Raw genomic sequence first — 13,960 nt, 5'->3', positions numbered from 1 at the left:
TCAGATTGCATCGTTTTATCCAGTTATGTCTTTGTAGATATAGATAAATCAATATTTATTTTAAATACTTTTATCAGTCCTAATATTTCCTTACGATTTCAGCCTAATTCAAATGTATGAAAATATTCAAATAAAATTTAATGCAATTGTGTATGATAAATAAAAAAAAAAATCAGTAATATTTTTTGACATTATACAAATAATCACTAAATTTTTCGAAAAATATGTCCAAAGCAAATACAAATCTGATAAAAGTAATGAAAAATAAAAATTCTTGTGTTTACCATAAATTTATATCTAGAATTAGAGCAAGAGGGATGAAATTTAATCTTATTTGTATTATACGTGTATTAAATAGTTCAATAATATTAAATTTTCTTCCTTTTTGCATCAAATAATAATATATGATATATCCTAAGAATTATATTACATAAAGGATATTGCATATCATCAAAATATATTCATATTATACAGTCAGGTAATATTTTTAATATATTTTTCTAATAAAATTAAATATTGACAAAAACAATGTAAGAATATTGAAAAATTAACAAAGATAATTCTAATTTTAATTGTAATTTTATTATAATGTTATAACAGAACACTTTAATGGTTTACAATAATTACCTATTTTTATATAATTCAAAGATTCATTATCACCATAGTTTTTAAGCGTATAGAACCAATGAATGTACAGTTCTCATTATATTCATATTATGCAAAAATTATATATGTAATGTATTATTATTAGATTTTTATAATTCAGTAGGAAATAATTGTAATTGATTTTATGAATAATATTCAATAGTACCTTAATATTGAAATTATATTGATATTCGTCTGTATAAAAAAAAAATGCACTTGTCTAACAGATGCAAGATGGAAGTTTTATTCCAGTTGTTTTAGTCTTTATGGAAATTTGTAGATTACATAAGAATTACTTAGTACTTGAATCCTCAGTATCATCTGTATCAGGTACTTCTAAAATTTTTGGGCCATATAAAAGAACATATGCGCAATGCCAATCACCACCGCCGCTAAGTTTTAATACATCTTCACTAGTTACTGCGCTGACATTTTCATCATCACATTTTAACCATGTATCACTCTTTTGTCTAACCCAAGCTACATAATGACCACTACTACTTGATCGTCCTCTATGTGTTAGAACTGCTTGTAATGAATAATAACCACTGTTGTTTGATCCTATATCTGCAATTATAACAATATATATATGATAACAAGCACATATTAATGTTCCATTTATTTCTAACTTTTATATAACTTTATTACCATCTGGAAACCAAAAAGGTTCTTGCTTGACTTTCTTTTTACTTTCTGTTTTTTCCTTTCTTTCTTTTATATTACGTGATTCTTCTACTAAACGATCTTCATATTCTTTAAATTTTTCTCGCATTGGTGTAAGTTTACTTTGAAGTTCACTACTACATAATTCAAAAACATCAAATTCAAGAGGAAACTTAACATCTTTGAGAATTTTTGCATTGATTGCTTCTTTCTCTTTATAATAAAAACGTACAAATTGGATTGTTAAATATGCTGGTAATCTGCTAATTTTTGACTGTAAAATATATTATTTTTATTAAAAGATAATTTAATAATTCAAATGTAAAATTTTTTTGTACTGTATAACATTTTTTACCGTTCTTGTATACAATGCATCTCTGCCAAGAGTTGGTGACATTTTTGTAATTTGTTCCTGCATTTTATTTCTAAGTCCAGAATGCATGTACTTAACTTCTGTTGAAATAAAACAACTCAATTGTAAAAACTCTTCTTTTCCTTTAGTTGGAGATTCATCCTCAGATTCCATACATTTTAACTCAGTATCAAATGTTCCTCCAAAATATTGTTCAATTAATGATCGGGGTTTGTAACTTTGTCCATTATTTTCTGAGGTAACAGGATTTTCCTATTTTTTATTTGACACATAAAATGATATTTATAACATTATTTATATTTATCTTAAAATAATGTTGATATAATTAATAACCTTTGCTGGTAATTTTTGTTGTAACATTCTAATAAGTTCAGTCCAACATTCATTAGCATCTTGTTGCTGAAATCCACCATGATCAGATTTTTCAGCAAATCTTGGAAATGCTAAATGCATCATTTGAACAAGGACGACAGGTGGCAAAGATGATCCTTTATCCATACTGTCATATAAATCTCTTAACGCAGCAGTTATACTGTGTGCAGATACAAGAGACAAGCTACCAGCAGTTGCAAGTCCCCCTGAAAAATTCTTTAAAGCATCTCTCAACTCAGGGACAGTTTTTAGGCATTGTACAGTTGCATTAAGATAACAAGTATTTCCTAAATTTGTCAAACCAGCTGGTAAATCTAAAGCTGTAGCTAATGCAGATTCATTCATATCTTCTAAGAATAATGGTTTTTCAGTGGGCTCTGCTGGCACATCTTCTTCTTTAGAACCCATCATTAATACAGTAATACCCTATGATAAAATTAAAATAATAAAAGTACTATTTTTTGATTATAATTAATTGGGAAATATGTTTATCATCACTAAAAACATTAATGCCATTTCCTTACATTTTTTAACTTGATATTTCCCCAATTATCATCCTTTAGCGTCATTCCTTTTAACATAACTTTTTGCCTCTCTGGCTGCACTCCTGTCAATGCAAAAAGTTGTGCTTTGAACAATATTGGTTCTTCATCTGTATTAACTTCTACATTAGGAAAGAGTTCTTTTCCCCATTTTACTTTAACTAAAACGAAATATTTTATATTTGAAATACTAAAAGTTATTAAGTATAAAATTGAATAAAAAAATGTAAGGTTAGATCTTTTAAAATTTTAACTTATTCGATACATACTCGAGTACTGAGGCATTTTTACTTTTCTATTTAAATATGATTGGTTTTGTAAATTTATGCCACTTGTTGAACCTAATTTGCGATATATTTTTCACTGGTAATTATTAACGTGCATAAAGTGCACCGTCAGGCATTCGCGTACTATACATATATACACATATGTATTGTGTGCGTATGTATATATAGATATACACTGCACTTGCCGCTCCAACCTTGTATGGGACCAGTTAATTGAAAAATTTATATCATATCATAATTTTGTTTTTGTGTAATTTAAATTAAGTAATACATAAAAAAATGGTAAATAATATAAAATATGCACGAATTAATTTTTTATTAAGTTTCATACAAGATAATACTGTATTTGGTTAAATAGGTATATTATCTGTAGAATTTTCTATAAATTAGGACCAGCCTAAAAATTATTAACTTTAATTCATCATATTGTTATAATTGCGATAATTATAATTTTTAGTTCCACTATTATCTACAATGTCTGTATAGTAATTATAACAATATTCTTATGTTACAATATTTTATGTACTCTATCAGTTAAAAATAATTAATGTGTTTTAACTAAAAATGAAATGTAATGTCATTATACAATTTTAAAAATTTATATTCTACACAAACAAAATTTTAATTTTTATTCAACACTGTGACAAAATAATAGATGCAACTTTATTAAAACTAAGCCCAAACTCGTAAAGTTGAATCCCAACTTCCAGTAGAAAGAGCAGTTCCATCTGGAGAAACTCGTAAACAAGATACACGATTTTCATGTCCATATAAAATCGCAACTCGTTGACATTTTAGAGTATCCCATATATTTACAGTGTAATCATTGTAACCAGCAAAAAGTAAACGTCCACTAACGCTTAAATCGACTGCATTTGCTCCAAATATTATACTTTCTTTCGCATAGACAGCAATTTCTCTATCCGCACGCAGATCGAAAAGACGACAAGTTGCATCATCAGAACCTGTTGCCACTGCATCACCACCTGGATGAAATTTTACCTAAACTCAACATAACATGATGCAAATCATTTTTTTATAATTATATTAGCTTATTCTTGTAATATATTGAATTTTTGTGAGTAACAAAAGTAATAAACTTTTACATACAGAGTTAACATCAGATTGATGTCCTTCAAAACTTTGAACACATTGACCAGTCCGCATATCCCATATTAAAACCATTTTATCACAACTACCAGAAACAAATGTGTTACCAGTTTCACTTGGTGCTAAATCAATAGACATTACATCACTTGAATGATCAAGAAAACTTTGTAATAGTTGACCACTTTCTACATCCCATAAAGCACAGGTGCTATCTCCACTACCCGTTAATATTTGTTGATCACTGTTAGGGAATACACAACAAGACATGTATGATGTATGTGTAACAACAGTTTTTTTTCGAGTTGATACTTCATCTTCTTGACTCAAAGGATATACAGTAATTTTATTATCTAATCCCCTAAAAAAAAAAATGAATAAAACATATAAAATATTAAAGAAATGATTATCACTATCTTATGAAATTGAAATATATCTTACCCACAAGCAACCAGAGCTCCACTTGGAGCATAAGCACAAGCCATAACCCAGATAGTTGGCATATTAAGAGCATGTTCTTTATTTGTTGTAAAAGCATCCCATATTATCATTTTACCATTCTGAAACAACTTTTATGTTAAAAAATATTTTAAAAGTTTAGATAAAAGCTTTCAAATGTTTTCTGACCTGTGACGAAGATACAATATGACGTTTATCTGGAGACCAGTCAGAACACAGAACTTTTGCTTGATGACCTTTTAAAACACGACGTGATTTTACATTAATGTAACTAATTATTTCAAGCCTATCTGCTACACTAGCAACTGAAACAATAATATTAACAATAACTTTACTGCAATTTATTTGTTACTAATTTTTATGACAGTACAATAGAGATTAAAAATTAATATTTACGAGTAATATCATTCAATTTTTGTCGTTCATCTTCTAAACGTATTTTTAAACTTTCAGCCTCTTTTATTAATTTTTCTATATGTTCTGATTCAGTGGCAGAATCCATATTTTTATTTGTATAATACTAGATACTTCTTAACAGAAGGTATATGGTTCTACTAAACAGGATATCATTTTTGTATAAATGTTGTTACAAATCAATTCTTCTTCTATCTAAAACATGTCTTTCTATTAAAATAATTCGTATATTGTAAAATATAAAGTGTAAACAATAGATTACCTGTCCTGTCACCTATCGACCTCGGAAAAAAACTACACTGCAAGTGCAATTATTAACAAAGTAATAGAGATTTTTCTGCATGAATACACGTTTTTTATGTTTTTCACTTTTTTTTTTATAATTATTCATTTGTTTATACAATAAATCTATATTAATGTATCGTTCAAATAGTAGTTGCGACCAATAATCAATACAATACAACAATAACAAACTTTAGCGCCGGTGCAATGATGCTTTCATATTTAATCAACTTAACCTGAACATGATATTTCATAGAAGTATTAAAGTTATTCAGTTTGTTTTATAGGCTTTGAAATAAAACTTTTATATTAACTTTTATTAATAATATTTATTATTAAAGAAAGGTTTTAAATTATTACAATATTATGTTAGTCTTATATCATCGAATTTAAGCAATGTAATATTAAGCAATAATCTATTTACTTTTTCATTTAGAAATATTACGAAGCTTTCAATAAATTCAGGAATCATTAGAAATATTGAATATATATATTTTTTTATTATAAAAAAAAATGAGATTATTGTAGAAAGGATATTTAATATTATTATCCATTAATTGTTAATATTAGCGACATATATACTAATTATATATTTGTAAATGCAACGATAATTATTCTAATGTAATATTATTTTAATAATAAACATACGACTATTGCATAATATGTATTTTAAATCTAAAATTTGGCGCCATTGTTTATGATAGATTAAATAATTGCAGATAACCTCGAACCCAAAATTCATTGTATTAAGAATTATATACTAGGGATTAATTAATTAAATATGCACGCGAAAAAAATTTATTGGAATATAACTTGTATTATACATTCTTATATACTATTGAATATGGAAGAATTTGATTTACGATTAGTACATGTATCTGGGTTCGAGGTTATGCGCAGATCAATGGATATCGACTTCCTGCCGGTACAAATGCAGAGTGGGGCTACGTGAGACGTTTCGCGGTTCGTCCGTGTCTTAATCGTTCTTCGTTCACGATCCGTGGTCCGGTTATCGGACTTGAAGTATTCCAAAATGACTCTTCTATCGTTACGTTTAGCTTCTTCGATAGCGAGACAATTGCCGAACACTACAATTCAGGTAATAAAAAAAATAATGTTTTATGTAATTTATTTTTGAAAAATACCTAAGTAGAACATGCCGACATTTTCTACTTTGCGACAACCACACGGATCCATATTTTACTTATCATAATTTTCATTTTTGAAAAAATTAAATATATTTTATTAATTACAGTAATTTTTATTGAAATGTTATAACGATTAGAGTATATGTCACAAATTTTTTTCTCTATGCAGTAGATTACATAAACAGAATAGTATCAAGTTATGTAATATGTATTTGAGTAGTATGTTTCTACAGTATAATAACAGTAAGTTTTAAATTTATGTTATAGATCAAATGGCCGTTTAGTATAGCCTCTTGCAAATATCATGTATCATGTAGTAGACGTTCTGCTGAAATTTCTTCCATTTTGGAAGAACGTATACTTGGTGCAACTTCTAAGGTAAGCTAATAAATTTTATTAATATTTAAAAAGTAATATGTATATATAATACTAATTTTAATTAATTGTTATATAATGTATAGGCCAATGTTGAAGAAACAGGTAGAGTGCTCAGTATTGGTGATGGTATTGCCCGTGTATATGGTCTTAAAAATATTCAAGCAGATGAGATGGTAGAATTTAGTTCAGGACTAAAAGGTATGGCTCTGAACTTGGAGCCAGATAATGTTGGTGTTGTCGTCTTTGGTAATGATAGACACATTAAGGAAGGTGATATCGTTAAACGTACTGGAGCTATTGTTGATGTTCCGGTTGGAGAAGAATTACTGGGGCGTGTTGTAGATGCATTAGGTAATCCTATTGATGGTAAAGGACCACTTAACAGTAAATTGAGATTTCGTATTGGTACTAAAGCACCTGGCATCATTCCTAGGTATTTACTTTTATCAGGATGTTCATTATTTTTTAATTCTGTTTTTTATTTTCCATTATATTTATACATATATATTTTCCTTTTTTAAAGAGTATCTGTTAGGGAACCCATGCAAACTGGCATTAAAGCTGTAGATTCTTTAGTACCTATTGGTCGTGGTCAACGTGAACTGATCATTGGAGACAGACAAACTGGAAAAACTGCTCTTGCCATTGATACAATTATTAATCAGAAACGATTTAATGATGCTGGAGATGAAAAGAAAAAACTATACTGTATTTATGTTGCTATTGGTCAAAAAAGATCCACTGTTGCACAAATAGTAAAACGTTTAACAGATAGTGGAGCTATTAATTATACTATCATTGTTTCTGCAACTGCTTCTGATGCTGCACCTCTCCAATATTTGGCACCATATTCTGGTTGTGCAATGGGAGAATTCTTCCGGTATGTAAAACAATTTTCGGATTTTTTAATTTTCTAACGTGTTAATGTTTTATGGATTTTTTACAGAGATAATGGAAAACATGCTTTAATTATTTACGATGACTTATCGAAACAAGCTGTTGCCTATCGACAGATGTCTTTATTGTTAAGGCGACCACCAGGTCGTGAAGCCTACCCTGGTGATGTATTTTATCTTCATTCTCGTCTTCTTGAACGAGCGGCTAAAATGAATGAAAGTTTGGGAGGTGGTTCATTAACAGCTCTACCTGTTATTGAAACACAAGCTGGTGATGTGTCAGCTTATATTCCCACAAACGTCATTTCCATCACTGATGGTCAAATCTTCTTAGAAACAGAATTGTTTTATAAAGGTATTCGACCTGCAATTAATGTTGGTCTATCAGTATCACGTGTCGGTTCTGCTGCTCAAACTAAAGCCATGAAACAGGTGATGAATGTTTCTGTTTATAAGTTCACTAATATTATTAAATAATATATTCTTGAATATATTATATTATATTTTATATTAAGTTTACATATACATTTATTAAATAATATTTTTAAATAATTTTTATATTTTATTTAATAGGTTGCTGGTTCTATGAAATTGGAATTGGCTCAATATCGTGAAGTAGCAGCTTTTGCACAATTTGGTTCTGATTTGGATGCTGCAACTCAACAACTACTTAACCGTGGTGTCAGACTAACAGAACTTCTTAAACAGGGACAATATGGTAATAATTTATAATTTGCATAATTAATTTAAATTACAGAAAATGTAATGAAATAATGAGTAAAGTAAAAAATATTTAATGTATTTAGTACCTATGGCTATTGAAGAACAAGTAGCTGTTATCTATTGTGGTGTTCGTGGATATCTTGATAAAATGGAACCCACAAAAATTACTGCCTTTGAAAAAGAATTCTTGGCCCACATTAGGTATTTAATTTAAAATTGGGTTGTTGTTCCAAAGAGTACAAATTGCTAATTTGTAATAAATTTTGCGGAAAAAGGGAATAGATGATGAATGTACAATATTACTTCCGGATATTTAATAGTTTCAAAATATTAATGAAAAACTTTCGACATTATACGTAAAAATCTGTCTATATAGACATAGTTGAAATGAGGAGTAACCATCGAGTATTTAATAATACATGAAGCTTACTAATATCTGACCTCAGTTTTTATAGGGTATTCTATGTAAAATCTTCTCTTTGTTAATAGATTTGCAATAGGTTTGATTATATTCTTCAAGATGCGGATGCAGAGAAAAAGGCATCGCCCTTTTTTCACCCATGCGATTTTAGATAGGACACTTATAAAATTTAAGGTCAGATATGAGTATACGTTATCGGCTTTTACCCCTCTATCCTTCGCCTCGAAATCTTTAGCCGATCAGTAATGTGTACTCTTCGGACCATCATACAGTTATATTATATATTATTATAATATATTTTGCTATTTGCATTTATTTAATTTTATATTCTTCCAGATCTTCTCAACGAGACCTCCTAAATACCATTGCAAAAGATAACACAATTAGTGAATCTTCGGATGCAAAACTGAAACAGGTTGTTACTGACTTCCTTGCTTCCTTTGCAGGTTAAAACGTCAGTAAAAAATAACTAACAATTCTCTGCTATGCAAGAGTCACGTGCAAATAATATTCATTATCATAAGAATGTTTGTTATTGCACATTATAAATATCGTTACAAAGAATTCCATATTTAAACATTAAATCACAATAGTCATATATAAATACTTACTCTACAAGTTACATTTGTTAATAAAATTAAAAACACAATTTTGGTAATTAAACATACTTCTCCCAAACATAGCAGAAATGAGAGAAGTTAAAAAAAAAATGAGTAATAAAGTTCTAGAGTTTCTACAAGTCTGTGTCATTTATTCCCTTGTACAGTTATGATATATAGTTACATTTTATTTTTACAATAAATTGTATTTTTTTTTTTATAATTCTAAGTATTAGTATAATTTTATTTGTATATTTTTTCTTATGCTTTATTTTTATGTTCCTATCATAATTATGTATATAACTACTAACTGTATATCCATTTTAAGTATTACTTTGTTAATAAATATCGGGAGAAAGAAAAAATCATACTTCCAAGAAATAAATAAATTCCTATATTCCAAATTTTAATTTATCTATAATTAAAGGAAATAATTTTAATCTAATTGTATCGTTAATTAACTTTTCTTTTCCTAGATCAGGATGACCATAACTAAAAAAGTTGCTTACGAAAGAAATAGTAATAAACTGTAAAGAACTAAAACATCATTTAATATAAAAAATGTAAAAAAATCTGTAATAAATATATGAATATTTTGAAATTAAAATTATAATAAGTAACTGTTAATTAATCGAAGAAATATTTTTATAAGTAACAAAAATAACAAAATTTAATTTAGAATAAGTGTGTTTAATTCTTAACGTGTTTGCCCGTATTCATTACTGTTCTATGCTTTATCGTCGAAGATGGTTTACGAATAATTCACATTCTGATAGATTTTACAAATGTCAGTGTTTAATTATTAAAATTTAATAAGAAAATAAATTATTACCTTAATAAGAAACTATGACTTCTGTCAGCGAAGTTGGTTCGTTACCTAAAACAAAAAAACCTTCGGGTAAGTTTATCATATAGAAGTTAATTTTTTGTTAGGTTATATTAGTACATTTGGTACATATACGAAATTCTTATAATTAATTTAATTCAGTAATAGAAATAATAAATAATTACCTACATTACCTACATTACCTACATTAATATATAAAATTCCTGTTGTACATGTCTGTATATTCATCTACATGTGTGCATTATTTAAATGTTCATTCAATTTCTGTTTATTATTTGCTATAATATAAATAATTTATATGTAATATATAAGTTAATATAAATATTTATAGTACACTGATGTAATAAATGATATAATAATAAAAAGGAAATATTTTATTTCAACAGACAGTGCATTTAAGCAACAACGTTTACCTGCTTGGCAACCAATACTTACTGCTGGAACTGTCTTACCAACATTTTTTGTAATCGGGATTGCTTTTATTCCAGTTGGAGTTGGATTACTTTATTTTTCTGATCAAGTCAAAGAATATATTTTAGATTATACAGACTGCAATTCTACGAACATTTTCCGTGCAAAAGGAATGCCTATTAAATGTGCAGATGTCATAGCACAAAATCATTCACAACCTTGCTATTGTAAATTAAATTTTACATTGCCATCTGATTTCAGTGGAAAAATTTACATGTATTATGGTTTGACTAACTTCTATCAGAATCATAGACGATATGTAAAATCAAGAGATGATAATCAATTATTAGGAAAAATAAGTAATGTTGTCTCAGGAGATTGTGAACCATTTGCTTATGATGGAGACAAACCTATTGTACCATGTGGTGCTATTGCTAATTCATTATTTAGTGACGAATTAAAATTGTATTCTATAAAACACGATATAGATGTACCATTATTAAAAACTGGTATAGCTTGGCCCTCAGATAAGAACATTAAATTTAGAAATCCTGAGGGTAATTTAACAAAAGTATTTCAAAATTTTACAAAACCAAAGAATTGGACTAAACATATTTATGACTTAGATATAAAAAATGAAAGCAATAATGGTTTTCAAAATGAAGATTTGATTGTTTGGATGAGAACTGCAGCTTTACCTACTTTTAGGAAACTTTATCGTAGAGTAAATCATACAGCAGATGGTTTCACTGAAGGTTTATTAGCAGGAAATTATACACTTACCGTTAACTATAGTAAGTAAAAATTATTAATATAAATTACAAATTAAATGTAATTTTATAAATTAATATTAATTTTTTTTGTAGCATATCCTGTGTCTGCCTTTGATGGCAGAAAAAGAATGATTTTGAGCACTACCTCACTTCTTGGTGGAAAAAATCCCTTTCTTGGTATTGCTTATATAGTTGTAGGATGTATTTGTTTGTTGTTAGGCATTACATTATTAATAATACACATCAAATGTTCCAAAAGGTAACAATTGATTTTATATACTATATAATTTTCCTCCTTCACTTATTTACTAAATGGTGTTATGCTTAAAAGAGGCTTTAATTTAAAACATTTAAAAAATGCAGTTGCTTAAAAAATAAATCTTTTTTACTAAAAATGTTATATAATAAATTAAAAAGAGAATATATCTTTTTGTCACCTGTATTCATCATATTATTGCATTTGCTATCAAGTTATTTTTAAAAGTTAATGAAATATTTGTGTACAAATATAAAAACGTACAAATTAAGTTGACTATATATTATCCTTTTTTGCAAAAGTAGTTTGTGATTAATCAGTTAGCTTGATAGTAAGTACATCTATTAATTATTATAATATAATAAGATTTTAACAGTTTTACAAATTACATAAATTTAAATTATATTATTTTAAATATAGTTATAAATTCAAAAGTTAAGAATATTTTTTTACAAAACAAAACCTTTTTATAACTAATTTTGAATTAATATCCATAGTATCATATCCTTTGAATTTAAGTTTGATAATAAACTTATGTAACTTTATATAATGTATGTTATACAGCAAACTAATGTAAAGATGACTGCAACAAAGTATGCTTAGGGCACCATAATTGTTCTTGTAAGTGTTTGTGATATTGTGTTATGTCTATTCTGCAAGAATGTTAGTAATATTGTCTTATATGTAACATGGCTTGATGACTATTTGTTAAATATCAAATTTTGTTAATTTATTGTGGATATTTGTTGTACCTAAGTTATATTTTATAGATGTAAGTTTCAGTTTAGGATAATTTTGTGCATGTAGTTATGTATTAGATTTTGTCTTTTATTTTTAATTTTTAAAATATCTGTATAACTATGAGTGATTTATATTTTTACTAATAATTTATATTATTTGTGTCTTTATATGATCTGCTTCATAAATGTAATATGCTTTACACATAGATATGTATTGTATAAACATGAACATGCTTTATACATTGCATAATATGTTTATTAGTGTCATGTTATTTAAAAGTAATATAAAATTAAAATTGAATAATACCACAGTATCATTTTCTATATGCATTTTGTTGTGTGTTATTATACATATCTAATTATTTCAATGAAATCAGGCTTTTATTTAATATATTAAATGTTTATATTTAAATATAATACATAAAGGTGACTAGAAATATACATAGCATGTAATTGTTTAGGAGGTAAGATGTAGAACATTCATCATGTTGTACCAGATATTCTGTTAAGTTGTAGAAGATATTAATCAGAATATTTCGTTTGTATTGATTTGTTGAATTGTTTTGCCTCTTTTATAGAAATAAGCTAAAAATTTGTTAAATATTATGACAATTCTATATTAATAATGTGTCCTTAATTTTGTCATTTCGTTAGATAATTCAGTTATATATTTTTTAGTGTAACAGGGATGATTAATGTGACTCCAAATACACCATACCAAGAATAATTATATAAATCATTATAGAAATTGAGGAACATTCTGGATATTCTGCATTTAATTTGTAAGTGTTAATATAGAACCATTTAATTAAATTTATACAAAATTCATGCTATTGAAAAAATCTTAATTTAGTTTGTGTCTTAAAAATTTTTAAAACTGTTTATTAATGAATCAAAAATTCATATTTTTTTCTATTAGCTACACTAATGTATGTTTTGTGTTATTCTTAATGATTATTTTATAGAAGGAATATTTTAATTCTTTATTATTGTGTAACTATATATGATGAATATAATAAGTAAATATATAAATACAACACAGTATTTATACATAATAAAATATATATAATTATAATGCAAAGACATAATTAAGATTATGATTATTTATATATTTTTCATGTACATGTATTGAGATATTCAAAGGATAAATTGTTAAAGGACAATGTAAAGATACTGGAAAACAAAATATACAAATTTTTGTCAATTTGAAAATTTAACAAGTTTCATTTTGTTGAATGGTTAATCTAATTAGAAGTTACAAATAATAGCCATATATATAATTTCTAAAGATAAAATTACTGTTACATCTAACATTTTATAAAAATTATTAATAAAAAGGTGTCTTTTACATAGAACATTGAAGTAAAAACAATATAATTTTGTGTATCTTAATACATTTTAAAATTTCATTCAATGTGCAATGAATTATTACATAATATATTTTTAAATTATAACTTATTGTAAAATATTTTTAGTTTTACTCTAGTCACTCACAAATGTATAGATATATAAATAAAAAAATCACAATAATGTCTATTTATGTACCCAAGTACATGTATTTATAAAAATAAAATATATAAAGGTATATAATACTTTAGAAAGCAAAATTTAAAATTATCAAAAT

At 26.5% G+C, this 13,960-nt stretch overlaps 4 protein-coding genes across 6 annotated transcripts; 2 read left to right on the top strand and 2 right to left on the bottom strand.

The window, feature by feature from the left end:
* Positions 1-843: 843 nt before the first annotated feature.
* Positions 844-2,880, bottom strand: Usp14 (ubiquitin specific protease 14). The gene is made up of 6 exons (XM_017898897.1): positions 2,865-2,880; positions 2,578-2,756; positions 2,015-2,479; positions 1,664-1,933; positions 1,294-1,582; positions 844-1,212 (listed from the first exon to the last, which is right to left on the bottom strand). The coding sequence occupies exons 1-6, from the start codon at positions 2,878-2,880 to the stop codon at positions 938-940; spliced, it is 1,494 nt and encodes a 497-aa protein (XP_017754386.1). The 3' UTR covers positions 844-937.
* A 674-nt stretch (positions 2,881-3,554) lies between these two features.
* Positions 3,555-5,307, bottom strand: Gbeta5 (guanine nucleotide-binding protein subunit beta-5). The gene is made up of 6 exons (XM_017898908.1): positions 5,125-5,307; positions 4,845-5,057; positions 4,617-4,753; positions 4,431-4,549; positions 3,993-4,350; positions 3,555-3,884 (listed from the first exon to the last, which is right to left on the bottom strand). The coding sequence occupies exons 2-6, from the start codon at positions 4,948-4,950 to the stop codon at positions 3,555-3,557; spliced, it is 1,050 nt and encodes a 349-aa protein (XP_017754397.1). The 5' UTR covers positions 4,951-5,057; positions 5,125-5,307.
* Positions 5,308-6,078: 771 nt separating this feature from the next.
* Positions 6,079-9,377, top strand: blw (ATP synthase subunit alpha blw, mitochondrial). The gene is made up of 8 exons (XM_017898887.1): positions 6,079-6,243; positions 6,560-6,670; positions 6,754-7,103; positions 7,194-7,550; positions 7,617-7,998; positions 8,140-8,284; positions 8,373-8,490; positions 9,047-9,377. The coding sequence occupies exons 1-8, from the start codon at positions 6,178-6,180 to the stop codon at positions 9,159-9,161; spliced, it is 1,644 nt and encodes a 547-aa protein (XP_017754376.1). The 5' UTR covers positions 6,079-6,177; the 3' UTR covers positions 9,162-9,377.
* Positions 9,378-10,047: 670 nt separating this feature from the next.
* On the top strand, positions 10,048-13,101 carry CDC50 (cell cycle control protein 50A). Of its 3 annotated transcripts, XM_017898902.1 has the most exons (5): positions 10,048-10,207; positions 10,543-11,361; positions 11,434-11,599; positions 12,161-12,217; positions 13,015-13,089. In XM_017898902.1, exons 1-4 carry the CDS (start codon positions 10,156-10,158, stop codon positions 12,171-12,173), a joined length of 1,050 nt encoding a protein of 349 aa, XP_017754391.1. In that variant the 5' UTR covers positions 10,048-10,155; the 3' UTR covers positions 12,174-12,217; positions 13,015-13,089. The 3 variants fall into 3 exon arrangements, with proteins under 3 accessions (XP_017754391.1, XP_017754390.1, XP_017754392.1); XM_017898901.1 differs by lacking the exon at positions 12,161-12,217 and having other exon boundaries at positions 13,015-13,101; XM_017898903.1 differs by lacking the exon at positions 12,161-12,217 and having other exon boundaries at positions 13,023-13,049.
* Positions 13,102-13,960: the final 859 nt, after the last annotated feature.

Source organism: Eufriesea mexicana, unplaced genomic scaffold (assembly GCF_001483705.2).
Source record: "Eufriesea mexicana isolate 0111107269 unplaced genomic scaffold, ASM148370v2 scaffold762, whole genome shotgun sequence".
Classification (NCBI taxonomy): domain Eukaryota; kingdom Metazoa; phylum Arthropoda; class Insecta; order Hymenoptera; family Apidae; genus Eufriesea; species Eufriesea mexicana.
The sequence above is the reverse complement of the archived record's forward strand: the minus strand, read 5'-3'. Positions and strand labels throughout refer to the sequence as shown.

Excerpts from the sequence above, each read along its gene's own strand:
- Usp14 (XM_017898897.1), bottom strand. Across the intron at positions 2,480-2,577 it reads GAAATATCAAGTTAAAAAAT|GGTATTACTGTATTAATGAT; the intron begins GTAAGGAAATGG and ends ATTTTATCATAG. Across the intron at positions 1,213-1,293 it reads ACCTTTTTGGTTTCCAGATG|ATATAGGATCAAACAACAGT; the intron begins GTAATAAAGTTA and ends TTATAATTGCAG.
- blw (XM_017898887.1), top strand. The coding sequence starts at position 6,178 with ATGACTCTTCTATCGTTACGTTTAGCTTCTTCGATAGCGAGACAATTG. Across the intron at positions 6,671-6,753 it reads TACTTGGTGCAACTTCTAAG|GCCAATGTTGAAGAAACAGG; the intron begins GTAAGCTAATAA and ends TATAATGTATAG. Across the intron at positions 7,104-7,193 it reads GCACCTGGCATCATTCCTAG|AGTATCTGTTAGGGAACCCA; the intron begins GTATTTACTTTT and ends CCTTTTTTAAAG.
- CDC50 (XM_017898901.1), top strand. The coding sequence starts at position 10,156 with ATGACTTCTGTCAGCGAAGTTGGTTCGTTACCTAAAACAAAAAAACCT. Across the intron at positions 10,208-10,542 it reads TAAAACAAAAAAACCTTCGG|ACAGTGCATTTAAGCAACAA; the intron begins GTAAGTTTATCA and ends TTATTTCAACAG. Across the intron at positions 11,362-11,433 it reads TACACTTACCGTTAACTATA|CATATCCTGTGTCTGCCTTT; the intron begins GTAAGTAAAAAT and ends TTTTTTTTGTAG.
- Gbeta5 (XM_017898908.1), bottom strand. The coding sequence starts at position 4,950 with ATGGATTCTGCCACTGAATCAGAACATATAGAAAAATTAATAAAAGAG. Across the intron at positions 4,754-4,844 it reads AAAATTGAATGATATTACTC|TTGCTAGTGTAGCAGATAGG; the intron begins GTAAATATTAAT and ends TTATTGTTTCAG. Across the intron at positions 4,550-4,616 it reads ATATTGTATCTTCGTCACAG|AATGGTAAAATGATAATATG; the intron begins GTCAGAAAACAT and ends AAGTTGTTTCAG.